At 40.4% G+C, this 18,612-nt stretch overlaps 1 protein-coding gene across 1 annotated transcript in view; it reads left to right on the forward strand.

The window, feature by feature from the left end:
- The first annotated feature begins 254 nt into the window (after positions 1-254).
- Positions 255-18,612, forward strand: part of AVL9 (AVL9 cell migration associated) — a 34,163-nt gene continuing 15,805 nt past the window's right edge. Inside the window, exons 1-3 of the mRNA XM_042889359.1 lie at positions 255-397; positions 14,963-15,083; positions 17,504-17,589. Coding sequence (XP_042745293.1) covers positions 305-397; positions 14,963-15,083; positions 17,504-17,589 — 300 coding nt within the window. The 5' untranslated portion in view covers positions 255-304. The remainder of the gene's footprint in view (positions 398-14,962; positions 15,084-17,503; positions 17,590-18,612) is intronic.

Consider the following 18,612-nt stretch of genomic DNA (forward strand, 5'->3'; position numbering starts at 1 on the left):
GCAGCATCCCTGCTGAAATTTTAATAAAATACCCTTGAATTTTAATAAAGCACCCTTAAATTTTAATAAAACCAAGCACTTTTCCACGCGGGTCTCCTCGCTGCCGAGTACCGCCGGGAGCCGGGGGACACAACGCGGCTGGGGGCAGGGCGAGGGGAACGAGGGCGGCCCCGCCCCGCCTCCTCCCGCCGGGCGCTGCGGAAGCGCAGTCGGTTGAGGTCCGTCCCTCCGGTCTTCGGCACCGGGAGGCGGAGCGAGAGCCCGGCCCGGGCGGTATCCTCCCGAGCGGCCATCGCCGGGCTCCATGGAGAAGCGGGGCGCGCCGCCGGCCGCCCTTCCGCGGGGTCCAGTGCTGCACATCGTGGTGGTGGGCTTCCATCACAAGAAGGGTTGCCAGGTGAGGGGTGCGGTGCTGGGCCCCGGGAGCCCGCCCCGGTTCCGGGCTGGGCGAGCCGCCGCCGGTGCGGGCTGTGGGGTGCCGGGGCCGGGCGGCAGCGTGCCGTGCGGGGCTGCCTGGAGGAGACGGGGCCTCCCGACAGCCGTGCACCGCCGGCGTCCCGTAGGCCCTCCGTGTCCTGTGTTTCGTAGGTGTTTTGTGCCCTCGTTGCGTTTCCTCCTTCGCTCTCCAACTTAATCTTGGCGAGGCTGTTGCAGGAAGGATTTTTTTTTTTGCATTTGATCCAATTCAAACTCTTTTTTTCAAGTCTTACATGAAGGGATGCATCTGACGTTTAAACTTCTGCAGTCGTTGCACGTTCTGTGACAGGGCAGAATCTAGGAACCTGAGGAGGTTGCGTTCTCTGCTTTGGAAGGCAGCGCCGTGCTCAGGAAAGCAAATAGTTTTCAAATGATGAATAACTTCTCATCACATGATTGCTAGTTTGTTTTTAAATGTTGTGGAGCTCCAGGGTAACTCCGAATGCTTGGTCTTTTCATTCCTAAAGTGAAAGAAAACCCTAGGAATCAGATTTTGTTGCCCAGCTCGTCTCCAAATGTCACTCTTTTATTATACAGCAGATACTGTAAGGTTGGGCTCGACCTGCAGTGAGTCTGTAGGACTAGCAGCCTTTCTTTAAGCAGATGGTTTTTTGAAGTGGTCCGGTATACTTTGGTTGCTGGAGAACTGAAGCAATCCAGTTAAGGGAGCACTGCTGCAGCAGTGTGCTTCAGCATTTCTAGAAGTTCTTCAGAGAGTGACAGAAGGCAGATCAGTCTTTTCCATGGAGCTTTCTGTCTTTACAAGCGTTCTGAAAGCATTATTTTATGCTGTGTTCGCTATCTGAGAACTTGTTCTGATGTGAACATCATATTTGTATAAGTTGCCCAGGAGTTAAGTCAGTATTTGTTAATAATTCAGGAAATTAAACAAGCTCAGGATGATAACATGTAAAAAAAACAAACTGTCATATCACGGTGGCTAAAGCTGAGGAGTGGTCATTCATTGTACGCGTTCTTAAATCCATTTTTCCAAGAGGTCTGCATGGTTTTATCATGCATCCTTTCTTCTCGAGGCATCCAGCATCTGTTCCTGGGATCAGTTTCCAGATGTAATTAGATCACCTTGGGTTGCAAGGTTTGCAATATTTAGCAAGTTGCTTTCTTGCCAAATACTGCTAAGAGATGAAGATCCATAGAGTGTCTTAGGAAGAACACCTATAAAGGTGCCCTCGCCCTTGTTGTTGGCCACTTAGAAAAAAGCAGAGGTTGGACACAAAAGTGGATGTGGCTTTTGTCATATCTGAGTTTGTACTACTTGTAACATTATGCAGGTTGGATGCAATAGCAAACCAAAACTATGAATAATATTGAATTGTACCTTGAAGCCAGTGATATGGTTTTAGAAGTGATTTTTCAAGTGTTGTCAAAAAATGGATGGGAAGAACTTCAAGTTTTCTGTTTTTCTATCTTGAGACATTAATAGGAGAATTTGCAGAGGGATTTGTAGTTTGGGAGGGAGAAGCAGTAGCAGTGTCACCAGAATAAGAACTGCAGGAATATAAGTACGTTTTTTAGAGCCACAAACAGCCTGGCTTTCTGAAGGAAAGCCAACTACAGCAGTCTTCAGGCACATTAATGTAAAAAGAACTGGATGAGGGAAGTTGGTAAGCGGAAAGGGAGGCTTATTTCTTTCAATCATATGCAGATTATTTTAAACAAATTCTTTGTCATCTTTTTCAGTGAAAGTAATGATATCAAGCATGAGAATAAAGATGGGATGGGGAGGCAAAGCAGAAGTTCCATTGGCTTGATTAAAGAATTCAGATAGCTCGTTTCAGAATTTAAGAAGAATTCATCCGTGACACTGGAGCACTAAGAACAAGGCTTCTAAATGTGTTCTAGCTCTGACTAAACAGATTTGTTACTGAAATACATAGAATGTACCCAAAAGAACTGAAGGCAGGGAGATGCACAGCCACAGCCTAATGAGCTTCATCAGCAGCATGCAAGGCTCTAGAGAATTTGTGAAGGCAAGAATTTAATTAACAATATGAAAATAAGTAGAGTGAGGCCTATGTGGATTCGCTAAAGATAGCTCATGCCTGACTGGCCTGCATCTTTTATAGGAATTAATGATTGATTTAATTTATCTGTAAAAGAAATGTAGTAGCTCTAATCTGCCTTGAATTTGCTAATGTATCTTGCAGTACAACAAAATCTTTTTTGAAGCTGGAGATGCTGGAGAATTAGTACAAGAGCTAGAACTCGGGTAAGGATCAGTATGAAAAAGATAAAGCAACAATAGATTTGTGTCAGAAGAGGAACTGCTGTTCTGAGAGATGCTTGCAATGGTGTTTCTCAAGACTGACTTGGGGTGCTGTGAGTGGCTATGGCACCACGTACTCAGGCCAATCTAACACTGATTACCAAAGCTGGGGAGTCACTGGTACAAAGGAAGACTGGGATGTCATGCAACTGGATAACAATGAATACTGCGATGGTGGAAAAGGGATGCATGATGAAGTCATGTAATAGGAATGAATAATAATGATGTATGCTTAGGAATTAACATTGGAAGACCTCTGGAAGAGGAAAAAAGACTGCGTGTGATCTAGGATAAGCCACAAAAGTGGAGTGATTTGGAGGAAAGGGGGCAACATGTTTTCCTGTAAGATAATAGTATTAATATGTTTATCATTGTATAAACATTCCGATCCAACCTTTGTACAAATGGATTCAGATTATCTCTGCCACTACCAGAAATGGAAGTGACACTCCTTGAACCGTCTGTTTTAGAGAAGGAAGATGACTTGGAAGAGGCTGGGTAGGCTAATGAAGTCAGTTTTGAGGCTATAGTCAGATAAATGCTTTCAGTGACTTCAGTGAGTAAGTGAGTATTCTACTCTTTTTCTCTCTGCCACTTTTCCACTGCTGCAAAGGAGAAGCAGTTCTGTGGTGAACTGAAATGGGGAACTGAGGTGATGAAAAAATAAGCTTTGTTTTGGTACGTTGGTTTTCTGCTAGTTTGGTTTTCTGCTAGTCAGTTCACTGATTCTGTTCAGAGTTCGTCTGCAGAAGACAGCTCTGCTGATGATCCGAGACTCCTCTTGATTATGTTTGCTAATGGTATTTGAAGTATTCATTGGACCACTGCATTACACGTGAGTGTATTCCAAGAGAATGTCAGAAAGTGAAAAATAAGGAGGAAAAATATTTATTTAATCTAAAAGACAGTGCTGGCACAAGAACAAATGGATGTGAACTGGACAAGCTAGATTGGATATGATAAATGAATTATAGAAAAGCAAAGTTATAGTGCAGCTTTTGAATGAGAGTAATACAGGCTGAACTTAGTGTGTTTGAGAATGAGAGATCATATAGCGTGTAATAACAGCAATTAAACTTGTGGTGTTTGGGTTTTTTGTGTGTTGTTGGTTTGTTGTTGGTTTTTTTTCCCTGAGAAGGCTCCTTTCAGTTCTTTGTTTCCATCTGTGTTCTCTCAGTAGTGTTACCAAGAAATGCATACAGAGTTAGGCATTTTGACAGATTACTTGATCATAGGTGTCTTCATCACCTGACTTCCTCAGAAACGTGGTGCAAAGCTGATATGTATTAAGTTGAAAACGAGCACTGACATTGTGGTCTCTGCTGTTGGTAGCAAGTAACTAGGTTCTTGTGCATTGCTAGGCAAGTATTGTTCTGGTTAGACTTTGACTGTCTGAAGTGTGCAGCTGTTCCTGTTTCACTTACAGGTTAAACTTCTCCAGTACTTACCTATGCAACAAAGCATTTTGTGTGATTTGGAAATGTATTAGAACATCTTTTTCTTGCATAAAAAGTCTGGATATATTTGTTTTAAAAAAGAGTGAAATCCAAGGGATTTGTCCATTTCCATGTGCCCCTTGATTCATAGTGCAAACACAGCGTTCTTTCTACTTGCCCCTTCCAAGAACACACTGTTATACTGTGGGTCTGATTTCCCTTTGAAGTGTGGTTATGTAAGAAATTTGAGGTTTACCATACGTACATTTAGTCTGAGTTCTTAGTATCCTGTATAATTGTTAAACCTCGAGTCGCTCCTCACTGTGAAGATGGCTTTGTGCTGTGTAAAAGTTATGTATTGCATTTTTAAAGTTTAAAAAAAAAAAAATAAATCCATTTTAAGAAGTTTTCTCCAGCAAAGTATTAAGTGAGCTTTTGGAGAAGCTGTGTGCTTTTGTTTGGTTTTGCTAGCAAGTCCCTAAATTCCTCACTTGGTCCGATTAGCTATTGAATTATACTGTGGTACCAGGGAAATGTTCCAAAAGTGCTGTTTGCTCATCATTTTGCCAAAAGGAAGATGGAGTCATGGCAGTATGCTTATAGAATGGAAGGAGAAGCTTGGCTGTAATGTAGATCCTTATAGTATTTGACATGCTCTCATCCAGCCCATTAAAGAAGGGAATGATAATTTGCTTGAAGCATGCATTATGATGAGTTTCTTCCCTTTGTAAGTACAGGCTGACTTGTTATGGGAACCCTTGTCAGTACTTGTTTAAATAAAAGCAGAAATCTTGAAATGTGCAGAGGTCTTGTGTAGTATTCAGTTGTGACTTTCATTTCTATAAAACAAAATGACTGATTTATTTAAAAAGTAGTCCTAAGAAGTTGCTTTATTATACCTGGTAAGAGTAGTTACATCCATTCATTGCATGTAGTTGCTCACTGTCATCACAAAAGCACTCTGTTTTGATTTGATAGTAGTTTCTACAAGCTTCTTGAGTTATACAGGATGCAAATGAATTGAGGAAAACTTTACTTCATTGACACAGATACCAGGTCATTGTGATCCCACCAAAAAGTGCTAACTTTATTTCTTTTCTTCTTAGCCTTTCATGTCTTAATAGCAGTTTGTTCTTGATTAGGTTGGTTTGTTTAGTTTACTACTTAATTCATACAGGAAAAATGAGGAAATTATCTGAAGATCCAATAAAAATGAGCGGAATGCTAGATATATTTTTTGCAAGCCAACAAATCTAGAGCCAGAAATTGCAAAATTAGTAACAATTAAGACAAAAAGATTAGATTCCTCAGTTGTCTGCTCAGATCATCTTCACTTCTCAGCTCCTTACTGCACAACATGTATCCTTCACATCTGTGGTATGGTTCCTAGCTGCAAGAGCACAGAGCAACATGTCTCAAGATGATTTATGGAAAAAGCCATTCAGACAAAAGTGGGTTCACAGTATTTTATTATTGGCTTCATACTGTCTCAGCTGTAATAGCTTTAGCCCACAATAAAGTAGTGATCTGTAGATCTTCCAGTAGAGGGTTTGCCACTGACGTAAACCTGGAAGACACAGCACTATGTTCCTTACCTGATTAAGAATGGTCTCAGTAGTTGTCTGATTAAAAAAAAAAAAAATACTTGTCTTAATGGCCTATGAAATTCAAGTGTAAACAGGGGTAAAGGTGGGGAAAGGACTTGAGAGAGAGAGAAGAATCCTTAAAATTTATCATAAAAGCATTTGAACATAAACTGATTATTCTAGAGAGCCAGACAGAAACAGTGTAATTGGTTTCAGAGCATCTGCAGTTCTTTGGTTCATTAGCTGTTGCTGCAGGGAACCCATCCAGATCACTGCTCTTGGTTAGCTCTAGTGATTTCCTACTTCAGTGTAGGACTGTAAAACCTAGATTTGAGGACTGTTCATGCCATTTTTTCTGGAGCAATTGGTACTGAGTTCCTTGGTAGTTTTCAGGAGCTGAAGTGATGGCTATTGATTTGATGGGAAATAAAGGGAAAGGGCTCTGTTGTTACAGTGAGCGATAAAGAACTCGATTCGCCGTTACGTGTCTTGAGTTTTTTGAAAGCAACAGAGTGTAAAAAATTCTTATTTACCATATGATAGAAGTCCTTTGTAAAAATCTAATCTGAACAGAAACTGGTGCAAGTTGTGTTGAAGAACATCTGTGGAGTTAGGTGATCTCTTTGTAGAGAGAAAGGTGTAATTCTCCACTGGAACTCCTCTGTGCTAGGCACTTTGTTTAGCTCCCTGCATCTTAAGTTTTACTTATGTAAGGCAAGGCAGGGAGATAAGGCTGATGATGCAGGAAGGCTTAAAATATGCTTTTACTGTAATAGAATGATTCATTTTGGTGGCAAAGTTAAAATGAAAACTGGTTGTTTTTAAAAGGAGAGGAAGAAAAAACGATTTCAGCAAAGCTGGAAGAACTTAAAGGAAGGAGTTGCACAGAAGTCGCTGTTAGCCCACTGAAAAGTTTTAAGGTCCCTCTACTACTGCACTACTTAATATGGCGTAAGAAACCTGATCCTCTATTTCTGCTATAAGGCCATGGACTTGCTAAATGTGTGTAAACTTGGTCTCCACCTGTACTGAAGCCTGTAGGCTCCACTGTCACCAGTTATGGCCTATAATCTACCTTCTCATTTATGAAGCAGTAGGACAAAGCCAGGCTTTTCTGCATGCAATGTCCTGAGCAGCTCTGCGAGTCACATCTGTCCTTGTGCAATGAGTGAACGTGGCCTAGAGTATGCTCTGGAATGCTTGAATATGTTCCAAATTGCCCTTTATTTACTTAAACATACAAATTTCTAACTGTGCTGTGGAGAAAAGTACCATATGTGTCTTGGACTGATTGTGCTACCAGTCACTTTTGTTTGCTTGGGATCTCTGTTCTGTAAAGTCAGCAGGTCAGCATAAGCTGCCATTTTCTATACGCAGTGGAGAATAGCTTCTTAATGTCACTTAGTGGCAGACGACTGTAAATACAGAAATGCATGTGCTCTTGGAATCCCAGTGTTTGTCTGAAAGACCTTTGAAATACTTCTGAGTATTTTAATGTCTTCATATAAACCCAATGTTTGCTTTCTTCTGAGTATTGTGTGACTTACATGTTCGTGTGAGTGGTTTTGTGTGGACTGTTTGAAGATCGTTCTCCCTGTCTTGACTGGCTGTAAATTCTATTCTTGGTGTGCAGACAAATGAAACAACTGATACGTATTTTTTTAAAAGGTATCTGAATATATTTTGATATTATAGAGAGAAGAAGAAGATGATGATTTCTTACCTTCTCGAATTATGTATGTTCTCATCCTGTAATTTGAGAGCTTCAAATACTTTAGCTGTGGAAGATAATGCTTATCTGCAGAAATCAGCATGTGCAGTGGCCTGAGCAATCAGTGCATGTGGCCTGTTTATACTTTTGTCTAGAGAGCAAAAGAGGTCAGGTGAATATCATCGGAATTTTTGTCATGTTATATTTGAAGTTGTTTGCAGAATGAGGAGTTGTCTAAGGAAAGAGCAAGTTAAACCTGCTGAGAACTGGAACACTGCTCGTGTTTCCAGGTTTTTGTATCCTTAATTATAGCACTCGATTCCAAGAGAGAATTACCGACCTCTAAAATAGGTTGTGCCTCTATTAGATTTGCTTAAAGCTGCCATAACAATGTAAGTGCTGCATGTGCCTTGTCTTCCTCTAGTTCTTGTGTCTTTGGATTTGGGGGTGTGCCATAAGCACTATAGTGCAACAGGCGATCTGCAGTGGTTAAATGAGGGCCTTTTACAGGAACAACAAAAAAAGAACCTTGAAAAGGAGCTTCACTGAAATCTAGTTGAAGGGAGCAGGAAGGCACTATTCCTCCTCAGCAGTGTTAAGCAGCCATAGCTGAAATAATGCTGCTGCAATGGCACAGAGTCACTAGCACCCACAGCCTGCATCAGAGCATCCTGCTCTTCTGAGAAGAAATTGCTCCTGAAATCCCCAACCTGGCCCTCACCTGGAGCAAGCTGAGGGGCTCTACAGATGATAGCCTGTGATCATGAGCACGACTCCTTTGTTTCTGTTCCCTGCTTGTAATAGGAATGCTTGAAGTGTTTAAGGGAGCATTATGAACATATTATGCTATTATTAACATCATTAAAAGATTACAAGTATCAAAAATTAGCCTATAATGTGTTGAGCACTGAGTGGAAATACCAAGATTAGCTTATGCTCGGCAGGTAGAAATTCTGACAGAAGCCTTATTAGAAAGGCTACTCAAATTAGCGTGGGATCCTAATGGTTTTAAATTTACAATGCATTGCAAAGTACGTGGTGTAGTTAGTATCTGACACTTTGCTTCTGTAAACCATACCGCAGATTCTAATCTCTTCTGTAGAATTAATGGTGGGACTCTTTGCATGTCTGTGTAACCCATTTATGTAGCATTTTGTATTTGTTGTTCAAGGAAGGTTCCTAGGTGTGATGTAATTTCATTTCTTTGTTTAGTTTTTCAGGTTTTAAAGAGAGAGCTGTGTTTTGAGTTATTACCAGACAGGAAATAAAATATTTCTTATGAGGGCTCCATAGCATTTTCTCCATAGTTGCCCTGGTATGAGTTGAGAAGCTTCCTGAATACCTTTCGTTAGTTACTTAACACCCTGCATTGTCATTTCCTTTAGCTTTCCTCTTGTTACCAGTTTGTGCTCTGTATGTGTCATGGCATCCATCCTAGTAGCAGTGCAAGTGGCACTCTGTACCTGGAATCTTGACTTCTCTCTTCAATAAATGAACTAATACTGAATTGATAAAAGCTGTATTTCTGTACTTCTATTGCACCTTTTAATTACCTAATTCAGAATGTTTTCCAGTATTGATAATATGGTCTCTTCCTGCTTTCACAAAGTTGGCAGTCTAATTTACATGCAGATACAATAGTTTCCTGTCCTAGCACTGCCTTGTTTCATGGTTTGTGTCCAATCGTGGTAATCCATCCCACCATTCGTATGTGGTGCCAAAGTATTATATCTAGACAGGCTCATTGCTTCTGAAAGCTTGCTGAGTTGTGTATACAAAAAATCAGAGCAAGTTCCTTGCCTGCTGAAACATGCAGGGTATGGGGCTGCCTGCTTCGTTAGTGCTCCCCAGAGCAGAGCATGTTATGTGGTTCGTGATGCTACCGTGTTGTGCTGCTTGTGCTTGGTAGAGAGCTGAGTTTGTCCATGCTCAGGGCTAAACCAAATGCTACTTGTTAGAAAGGAGCGTGTTAACTGGGAGCTGTTATTGGACCCTCCGACATCCTGTGATAGGGAACCCAAATGCTCACTGGCTTGTAAGACAAGGTAATTGCACGTTGCATCAGTTCAGCAACACGTGCTTTACAGATTAGACATAATGGCTGCTTCTAAACTGAAGAGTAAATATACTTTTAAAGCATACCCACTGTTCTAGTCCTCAGTTTTCCTGGAAACGAGGAGCTGCCTTAACATTTTAGCATTAGGAGCTGAGGGGAGGCCTGACGGCTGCTGCAGCTCCTCACAGGGAGCAGAGGGCAGCGCTGAGCTCTGCTCTGAGTGACAGCGATGGGCCCGAGGGAACGGCATGGAGCTGTGCCAGGGGAGGGTTGGGGGTGAGGGAAAGGTTCTGCACCGGAGGGCATGGGACAGGCTCTGCAGGGCTGTGGTCACTGCCCCAGGCTTCTGGAGTTCAAGGTGTGTTTGGACACTGCTCTCAGACATAGTGTTTGAATTTTAGGTGATCCTGCGTAGAGCCAAAAATTGAACTTGGTAATCCTTGTGGGTCCCTCCCAGCTGAGGATATCCTGTGATTCGGTTGTGATCTGCCAGCTCCCTGCCGGCAAGTAGGGTCTCCTCCTGCTGGAAACCAGGGCATTCAGCAGAGCTGGGGGGAGGGATGCACATCTGCGTCTTGTGAGATGAGCTCCAGGTATGGGCTGGGAAGGAGGAAATGCCAGCAGTCCCTGTAGCTGGATGCATTCCTTACTAGTCCGTGAGTGCAGCAGGTTGTGTGGGTGGAACACTGGCTGTTGTGGATCCTGCCTTACAGCAGCTGCTGTGTTGGGCAGAGGTAGCTTAGGAGCAAAAGCTGAGGGTTAGCCTGTTTCAGTAGGGGAGTTGCCTAGCACAGGGTTCCCTAGCAAGCCTTCTAGACTGGAATTGCTGCAGGAATATTGTGCTCCTCTTCTGGGAAGAGTGTGAGTACTGTTTCTGTTTAAAAATGTTACTAACCTAGAGTTTTCTCAGAGCAGATGTGGATGGTTATCTTGTGCATCTGTAGTGATCCAAGTGGTGTCTGAGAGCTTGTGTGATTGCTTTAGAGCTCTGATGCTGGGCCACATGGGGAAGTTCCAAGAACTGGAAGGATAGAAAATGCAATGCCCTACTGCTTTTGAATATATTAATTTCTCTCCACTGTTTGTGTGTTTGTAATATCTATGTGGACATATGAATACATATATATAAATATATGAAAGTAGATATTAAAAAGACCTTTTGTTAGAGATCATTGTATTACACTGTAGGCATGATTGATTTACAGATAGGCTCTTCCATCTATAGATCCTGGTCTGTTGTTTCTGTCATATTTATGGGAAAAGTTTGTCATATAAGTCTGATTTAATGAAAGATGAACAGTATGCCTAGTTTCATTTGGCCGCATGCTGCTGTTGTCTCAGTGATTCAGATAAAATCACTGGTGCTCTGGTTTTCTCTGCACGTGTCTGTGCTTGGTCTGAGGTATCAAGGAAAAACCTTCAGAAATCCTAGCTTTGAGTGAGGAACAAATGCTGGTTTATCTGAAATGAGAGGTCAGTTTTCAGGTGTGATTTTAATTTGTAGGGTCTTGGGGGTTGAGGGGAGTCATTCCTGCTTAGCAGTGTCCTCAGTATTTAATATCCTATTTTTCTTATTCCTCTTTTCCTTCTTAAGTGAGATTGGAATAGCTGATACCATCGATACAGATCAAAATGATTTATGAAGGAAAAAGTTCTAAATAGGAGTGCAGTGAATGTTTTTACCAGTTTTCTTCTCTTCATGCAAAGCAATTGTTCTACCTATTAATGTGATACAAGCAATCAAGAGATCATTAATTTATTCCTATACTGGAGTGGGTTCACTCCCTGGAATTTAAGTTCAGCAACTCACTAAGAGTATTCTTGTGTCTTAAATAATACTGTTGTTGTTTTAAATATCTCAGATTTTTAAGAGATCTAAACTTAAATCCAGTCTCTGTTGAATTAATGGAAGAAGTTATTAGGGTTCAGTTTTTTGTTTTGTTTTGTTTTTTAATAATTATCATTTGTGTTCTGAAGTAAGATCTTTCAAAATATTTGAAGAGAATGTGAGGAGAGTTAACCTGTAAATGAATTAGTTCAAACATGTGACTGTAAGTGCAATGGGGAGTATGGGAAGTCTGTAATTTGTACTGACTCACCAGCATGTTGACTTATTGCTGGTTAATGTTCACTGAAGATTTTACTCTTGCTGTGTTTGCTGTCACTTAGCAACTCTTTGTATACAAGGAAAACAACCTGCCCTAAGTAGAAGTTTGTTGAATATCAGTGAAGACTACCTGTCTAATGTTTGAGTGTGATAGATGGACAGGCACATACCTTTTGGGAATTCCTCTTTTTATCCATGCTTTTTTGACCTTTCTTCTGAGTGTGTACTTGTAATCCAGTAGGAGACGATATCAATGCATTTGATCAAAGAAAATCTATCGTCTTAGTTCCTAGAAGAAAGAACTGAAGTATGTTGTTCTTTGTTCACACTCATTTCTTACTGCAGGTTAGTGAACATCTAGCCAATTTATTCTGGCTAGGAAATCTCTTTAAAGAGGAGGAATCAAAAGTGTGTGCTGGGATTCTCTTTATCCTTCAAAGGAGAAAGGACTGCTCATCAGTAGCTGCTTTGCTTCTGAACTGTTGGATGCAATAAGAACTGCTTAACAAGAGGTCTGTTAATGTAGCAGAATTACAGAAAGATACAGATGTCAGTTCCAGAAATGTGGTTGTTATTTAGTTTAGGGTTGGGGTTTTTTTTGCATTTTATTTTAATTCAGTCATCCACAGGAGCTGAAATACTTTGTGCAGTGAAGTCTACATTTATTTCTCCACTCGATTTGTGTTACAGCATCCTGTATTGATTTTTGTTCTAAAATCCACTAGTAGCACAGTGCATTCAGAAGAAGACAACTGGAACATTGCCTTCAAAACTCTTTGGCAGTTATAATAAATATTTTCCAGCTATAATGAAGATCTCTGACACTTGAAAGAGTAAGACTTCAGTGGAGACTCTGGTTCATTTTTTTTTTTAATAGCTTCTGCTGGAGTCTGTGAAGAGTTTGGTTTTGAATAAGAATTTCACTTTGTTGAGGAGACTTCTTAAATTCATTTGAAGGGTTAAAAACTGTAAGGTCTGCTGAGGCATTTAGCTCGTATTTGTTCCTGTTGAATACAGAGCTTTGCTACAAAGACTTTTTCTCTTGTTTGCAGATGATGTTTGTAATGCATGTATGTATTAGCAAAGAACAAGGAAATTGAAGCACATGTTTATGCAGCCTGAGAAAATACTTTTGCTAAGACTGTTGTTCGAAAATTGAGAAGTAAAATAACTGAGATTCTCTCTACCTCATTTACTTTATTTTTTTCACGTGTGCGGTTTTCATTTCCAGACTTATCCAAGAACTATGGTTTGTTTTGTGTGAGGATCTTTATATTTTTTGCTGCTCTCTGAAACTGTTCAGCATTTTATAACGCTTTGGTTTTGAAGTCATGTTTTTATTTGCAGAACATTCCTACCTGCAGTTTATGCTGTTGTGCAAATTGCTCTGTAGAAGTCGAGCAGGATGCCTAGAAGATAAGGATCGGGGTGATTTTCATCTGCAAATTAGGCTTCTGAGCCTGAGCTAGCACTCTTTGGAGATGATAGAAAGAAACAGATTGGATGAATCATCCAGTGCAGGTGTCTGTTTTTTCTGACTGTAGAACACTTAGGAAAACTGGCTTGGAGTTCTGGCTTTTTGATAAGTAGTTGGATGACAGGATTCCCACCTGCGGCGGCTACTTGAGGAAGAGTTCAGCTTAACTGCTTTGAAATGAAATTGCTCAGAACTCTGAAGTTGGAGGCAGGTTTAGGAGGAAGTTCTCCAGGGCATTGCATGCTGTCTTTGCTGCTGAATTTTCCTTTTTCTTCCTACAGCTGCCACAAAATGAGGCAGTACTTCCCCAGTCTGCAGTCTATTAAGCTACACAAATGGAATTCCTCCTAAGGAACTTGAGAGTTCCCTACATAGATGATTTTGGGAAAAGAGAGGGGTATTACTACATGTAAATCAGGTGTACCATGACATCCGTGTATAAAATAGATTATTTAAGCGCACTTAAGCAGTCTTAATTCTGCTTTGTCTTGTGATCTTCTCTCACCTGTATACATGAATGCAGAAATCCCTGTATTAAGATGCTTACCTTGGAAAGAAACAGGCTGATATGAGCCAAGATTATCAGTGGTGTCATTAATACCTGTTGAGTCTGTTGAATTTGGAACTGTTGGACCTGTAGAAACCCGTGTTGTTTGAGGTATGTGATAGCACCTGAGCTATTATGAGCTAGAACCAAGAAGATTAAATAGTTTTTCAGCAAATTCCATGTTATGAGAAGAATCAGGAGCCAGGTGGCATCAGCTGTGATAAGAGTGACACCGTGTGTTAAGGTGAAGAATTTCACTCCTTGTTTTATTTCCTATTCAATACTTTCATCCTTCATAGTATTATTATTTTATCATCCTTCTAGCGTTAAGGCTTTGCGTGCTTGTTTTGTCATGCTTTTTGTTTCCTACAAGTTATACATTTCCATTTATACATCCCACAGCTGACTGGGTTTTAGCCAAGCGTCTTCCAAGAGGAGATGCAATATGCTGCAGCAGTTTCTTCTCCTGATAAACTTGTGCCTAGATTTTTGTTTGGTAATTTAACATCAGTATGTGTGGAAATAAAGACTGGTTGAAAGTGGCTGGAAACTCAGAAGTCAATAGAAAAGCAAAACAATAAAGGATGACAGTGTGAAGACTAATTTTGGAGAGCCATGGTAGACAGATATTACAGTGCAAGAAATAGGTTGCCACTGATACTAGGAAAAAGTGGTAAAAGGCAAAGAAATGAAAAGTGAAATTGAAAGGCAGGATTTCTTGAAAAGGAAAAGGAGGCACTTCTAGTAGATGTGGAAAATCTGCTGCATCATTGAGATCAAGGACATAAAAAAATCTTTACAAACAGTATTTTGCTGTTGGTGTATTATTCAGTATCCATGAGGGTAACATACAGGCTTGCATGTGATAGAGATTAGCTCATCATGAGGACTCGAGACGATGAAAAGCCAAATCTGATTTCAGGATGTGCCCCCAGCAATGACCCCTGCTGGTATTGCAGGGGCAGCAACGTGCTGCTTGCAATGTGCATACAGGGAAGAAGGTGACATCCTCTTTTTGACATCTGTTTTGTGTATCTTTTGAGGTTGGATATCTCTTAGGCTGGATAGGAGCACTGTAGAAGTCAGATCTTCCTAGGGCCTGCCATCAGACTGGATATGAGCCCATCCATGGGTGCGTTGAAGAGAGAAGGAATGCTGGTAGAAAGTTTCTTCCATGCCACTGCTAAAGAAAAATATGCTAGGTTCAATTACATAAGCTTGCTTGTTTGCTAACAACAATCTGTTCTCCTTTTGCTTCCTCTTTGTTTCTTTGTGCAGGTTGAATTCTCCTACCCACCCCTGATGCCTGGAGAAGGACATGACAGCCACAGTTTACCAGAGGAATGGAAATATTTGCCATTTCTTGCCTTACCAGATGGTGCTCACAACTACCAGGAAGGTAAGAAACTGGAGAGGAAGTTGCACGTGTTGAGGCCTTCTACAGGCTTCTACTGTAACAAAAAAAAACAACCTATCTGAACAGTTGACCAACTATTCTCTTTGCTATTAGAGTTCTTCTACTTCTTGTTTAAGCTGCAGAATAATTGATACAAAACTTCAGAGATTCAAATGAAAATAGATCATAAAGGTGTATCTCCTGCGTGAAGAAATCAGATGTCAAAAGCTCTCCTTAAAGGTTACATTGTTCTAATGCAAAAGAAGGCTGCCAGCTTTCTTTCAAGGCATTATCTGAGGCATGAATTAACTCCTGAGTAAAACCTAATCCACTTTTGAGGTAAGGAAAAAATGAAGCTCTACAATTAAGCTTTGTAATGTATGATGTACTCATTATATATCTGGTTCTTCCACTAACTTCTAGTGATTCTACAAGTTGTTCTGTGTCTGTAGAATGACATTTTGAAAACCAGCAAATGTAAAAGGTAGGACCTTTAGCGTATTTTGTCAGCAGAATAGAAAGATACAGTGGTACTTTCACTGTGAAGTGAAAGTGTCTCTCTGCTCCAGGTCATAATTTTTGTTCTGTTTCTGCATTGCTAAGTATGTAGTGAACAGTATGCTACATTCAAAGCTAGGAAAACTATATGTAGCCTCAGTTATTTGTTCCCTATTGGCTCAGCATCATCTCCATTAATGCTCAGCTTTGAGCAGTTTCATTGCTGCACTAAGAGATTATCAACATGTGTTTTTGGCAAGAAAAAAAATAAGGCAAGATGTGACAACAAAATGGGTGTAGAGCCCTGTGGTTTGTGGGTAAAATGCACATGAACTTGAAATAAACAAATCTGCTTCAGATGAATTCCCTGTAAACATAAAATAACTGTTACTCCATTTCTATTTGAAATGGAGCTTTTAACTAACTCCCACTAACAGTTACATTTTTGCAAAGGGGAGATGGCACGGTAATATCTCCACATGTATTCAAGGGAATAGTTTTGTAATACACAACTCCTCTTCCCACTGGACTTGATACATAGGAAGTTATCTGTTCTGTTCAGTTTGTTAGAAGCATTTTACTTCCTTTGTGTTATTTGATTTCAAAACAGGTATTATTCTACTTTCTGAAAGCCAAACAATCATAATATGTATTTTTCCTTTCCTTTACTTATGACTTAGCAACTTTTGGCAGTAGCAGCTGTGTGTGTGTGTACACGTGTGTACCTCATGGCATAAGCCTCGCTCTTGCTATTTTTTTTCCATGTTACACTTGCACAGTGAAATGTTTTTGTGTTCTGGTGGACAGCAGGTTGAGGGAGGTGATCCTCCCCCTCTACTCTGCCCTGGTGAGGCCACATTAAGACAACTGTGTCCAGTTCTGGGCTCCTCAGTTCAAAATGAAACTGATCTCCTAGAAGAAGTCCAGCAAGGAGTCCACCACAAAGATGATAAAGGGCCTGGAGCATCTCCCACATGAGGAGAGACTGAGAGACCAGGGTCTGTTCAGCCTGGGGAAAAAAAGACTGAGGGGGGATCTGATTAATGTTTGTAAATATTGAAAGGGAGGTAGGGGACAAATGGATGAGGCCAGGTTCTCCTCCCTGGTGTGTAGTGGTAGGACAAGAAGTAATGGCCTAAAATGTGAACGCAGAAAGTTCCATACAAACATGCAGAATAACTTCTTTAGTGTAAAGGTGACATGAATGCCCAGGGAGGTTGTGGAGTCCCCTTCTGTGCAGGTATTCAAGACCTGTTTGGATGTCTACCCACGTGGCCTACTGTAGGGTCCCTGCTTTAGCAGGGGGGTGGACTCTATGATCTCTTGAGATCCTTTCGACCCCTGTGATTCTGTGAATCCTATCACTGTGTAAATAAACAGCTTTTACTAGCACACTAGTGCTGTACCTCGCGTCTGCCTTAGCAGGGTATCAGCAAATCTAACCTTTCAGCTGTGTATATCCTCCTTGCTTTGTTTTGTTTTCCTACCTTCATTGCAATTAACTTCCTAATGGCATTGCAGTCTTGCTGTATGCACTGTCCAACCAGTTCTGTGGCTTCCAGTGCCTTGTCTTTATTCCTTTATACTGAATTGGAAAAGCTGTATGGCTGTTGGTTTCAATGGTGCTTCTGTGCTGTCAACAGCTGCTTCTGAACATCTGTCAGTGGGCTTATAAAGGAGCTTGATTAGGGTAAACGTGAGGCTGCCATTCAGATATCCACATCAGCAATGCTGAAGCTTCTTCCACAAAGTACCATGCAATTTGGGTGCAAGCATAGCTTTATTGATAACTATTTTTTTTTTCCTCCCCAACATCTCAGGAAAGATATGCACCAGTATTTCAGCAGTGACTCTTTTATAAAGTAATGGTGACAAGAAAGCTACACTTGTTAGTGACTTATGGGACATTCTTTTCTTTTTCACAGATACTGTGTTTTTCCATTTGCCACCAAGATATGGGGACCGAACCACAGTATATGGTGTCTCTTGCTACAGGCAGATTGAAGCAAAGGTAACTTTCCAAGCTATGAATAATACTACTGAAGTAATAGGCTTAATGCACTAATGATTCTGAAATTCAGTGGCTTGTATTAACACCAACATTCAAAGTACACGATCAGTTTATTTTTAAAACTATGAAAATGGACACAGTAGGTAGCTACAGAACTTGAGAACTATTATTTCCTTTATGTCAGCCAGCATATTTTTATTTTTTATTTTTATTTTATTGTATTTTATTTTTTTAAAATATCCAAGGCAGTTGATAAATGTTTTGCTTTTTGAGAACAAACCCAGACATTAGTCCCAAGTAGCAAAACTGACAGTTGCTCAGGCTGCCAAGTCCTGTTGCCAGGAAGAAAGTCCCTTGGATGGAAGCAGTTTAAATTTCTCTAGTATGTGACTGAAGAATTTTAGGGTATCTGTTGGGATCATGCAAATCTTCATGTACCTCCTTTGGAAAAAAAAAAAATGCTTGCATGGTAAATCAAAATCTTGCCATTCATTGTATGCAGCTCTATGTAGGCACCTGTTACTGAATTTTTAGCAATAAAGCTGGAAAAAACTGGTGAGAGCTACAGTGTGCATTTGATTTTCAAAAGTAGCAGTGGCAGTAGTCTAAGTAACTACAGTTGAGATGTTATTACAGATCTCTTGAAAAATAAATAATCACTTCTTTTCAAGTGGCGTGCCAAGGATCTGGAATGCCATGTGGACTTGAGAGTTAATTAGTTTTGTATTCAGAAGATGCAAATTTTGTACTCTGTCTTTAGCACACCTTAGTTATATTTCATGTTTCTATTTATGCTATAGGAGAAATTTGCCATGTGTAGGTTTTAATTCCATTTCTCTTGAACTTAACATTGATTTTAGCATACTATCTTTCCAGCCAGTCCTCACATATATCTTATTAATCTTGCTCTATTTAACTGTGCAGTTATTTTAACATAGCTTGATTGTGTCTTGATTTCAAGCTTATACTGTTCACTAACGAATTAAAAGGGTTGTTTAAATTGTACTCTTTGGAGAAAGTAGA

This window comes from Lagopus leucura, unplaced genomic scaffold (assembly GCF_019238085.1).
Source record: "Lagopus leucura isolate 7727_CA_CO unplaced genomic scaffold, USGS_WTPT01 Super-Scaffold_100157, whole genome shotgun sequence".
Classification (NCBI taxonomy): Eukaryota; Metazoa; Chordata; class Aves; order Galliformes; family Phasianidae; genus Lagopus; species Lagopus leucura.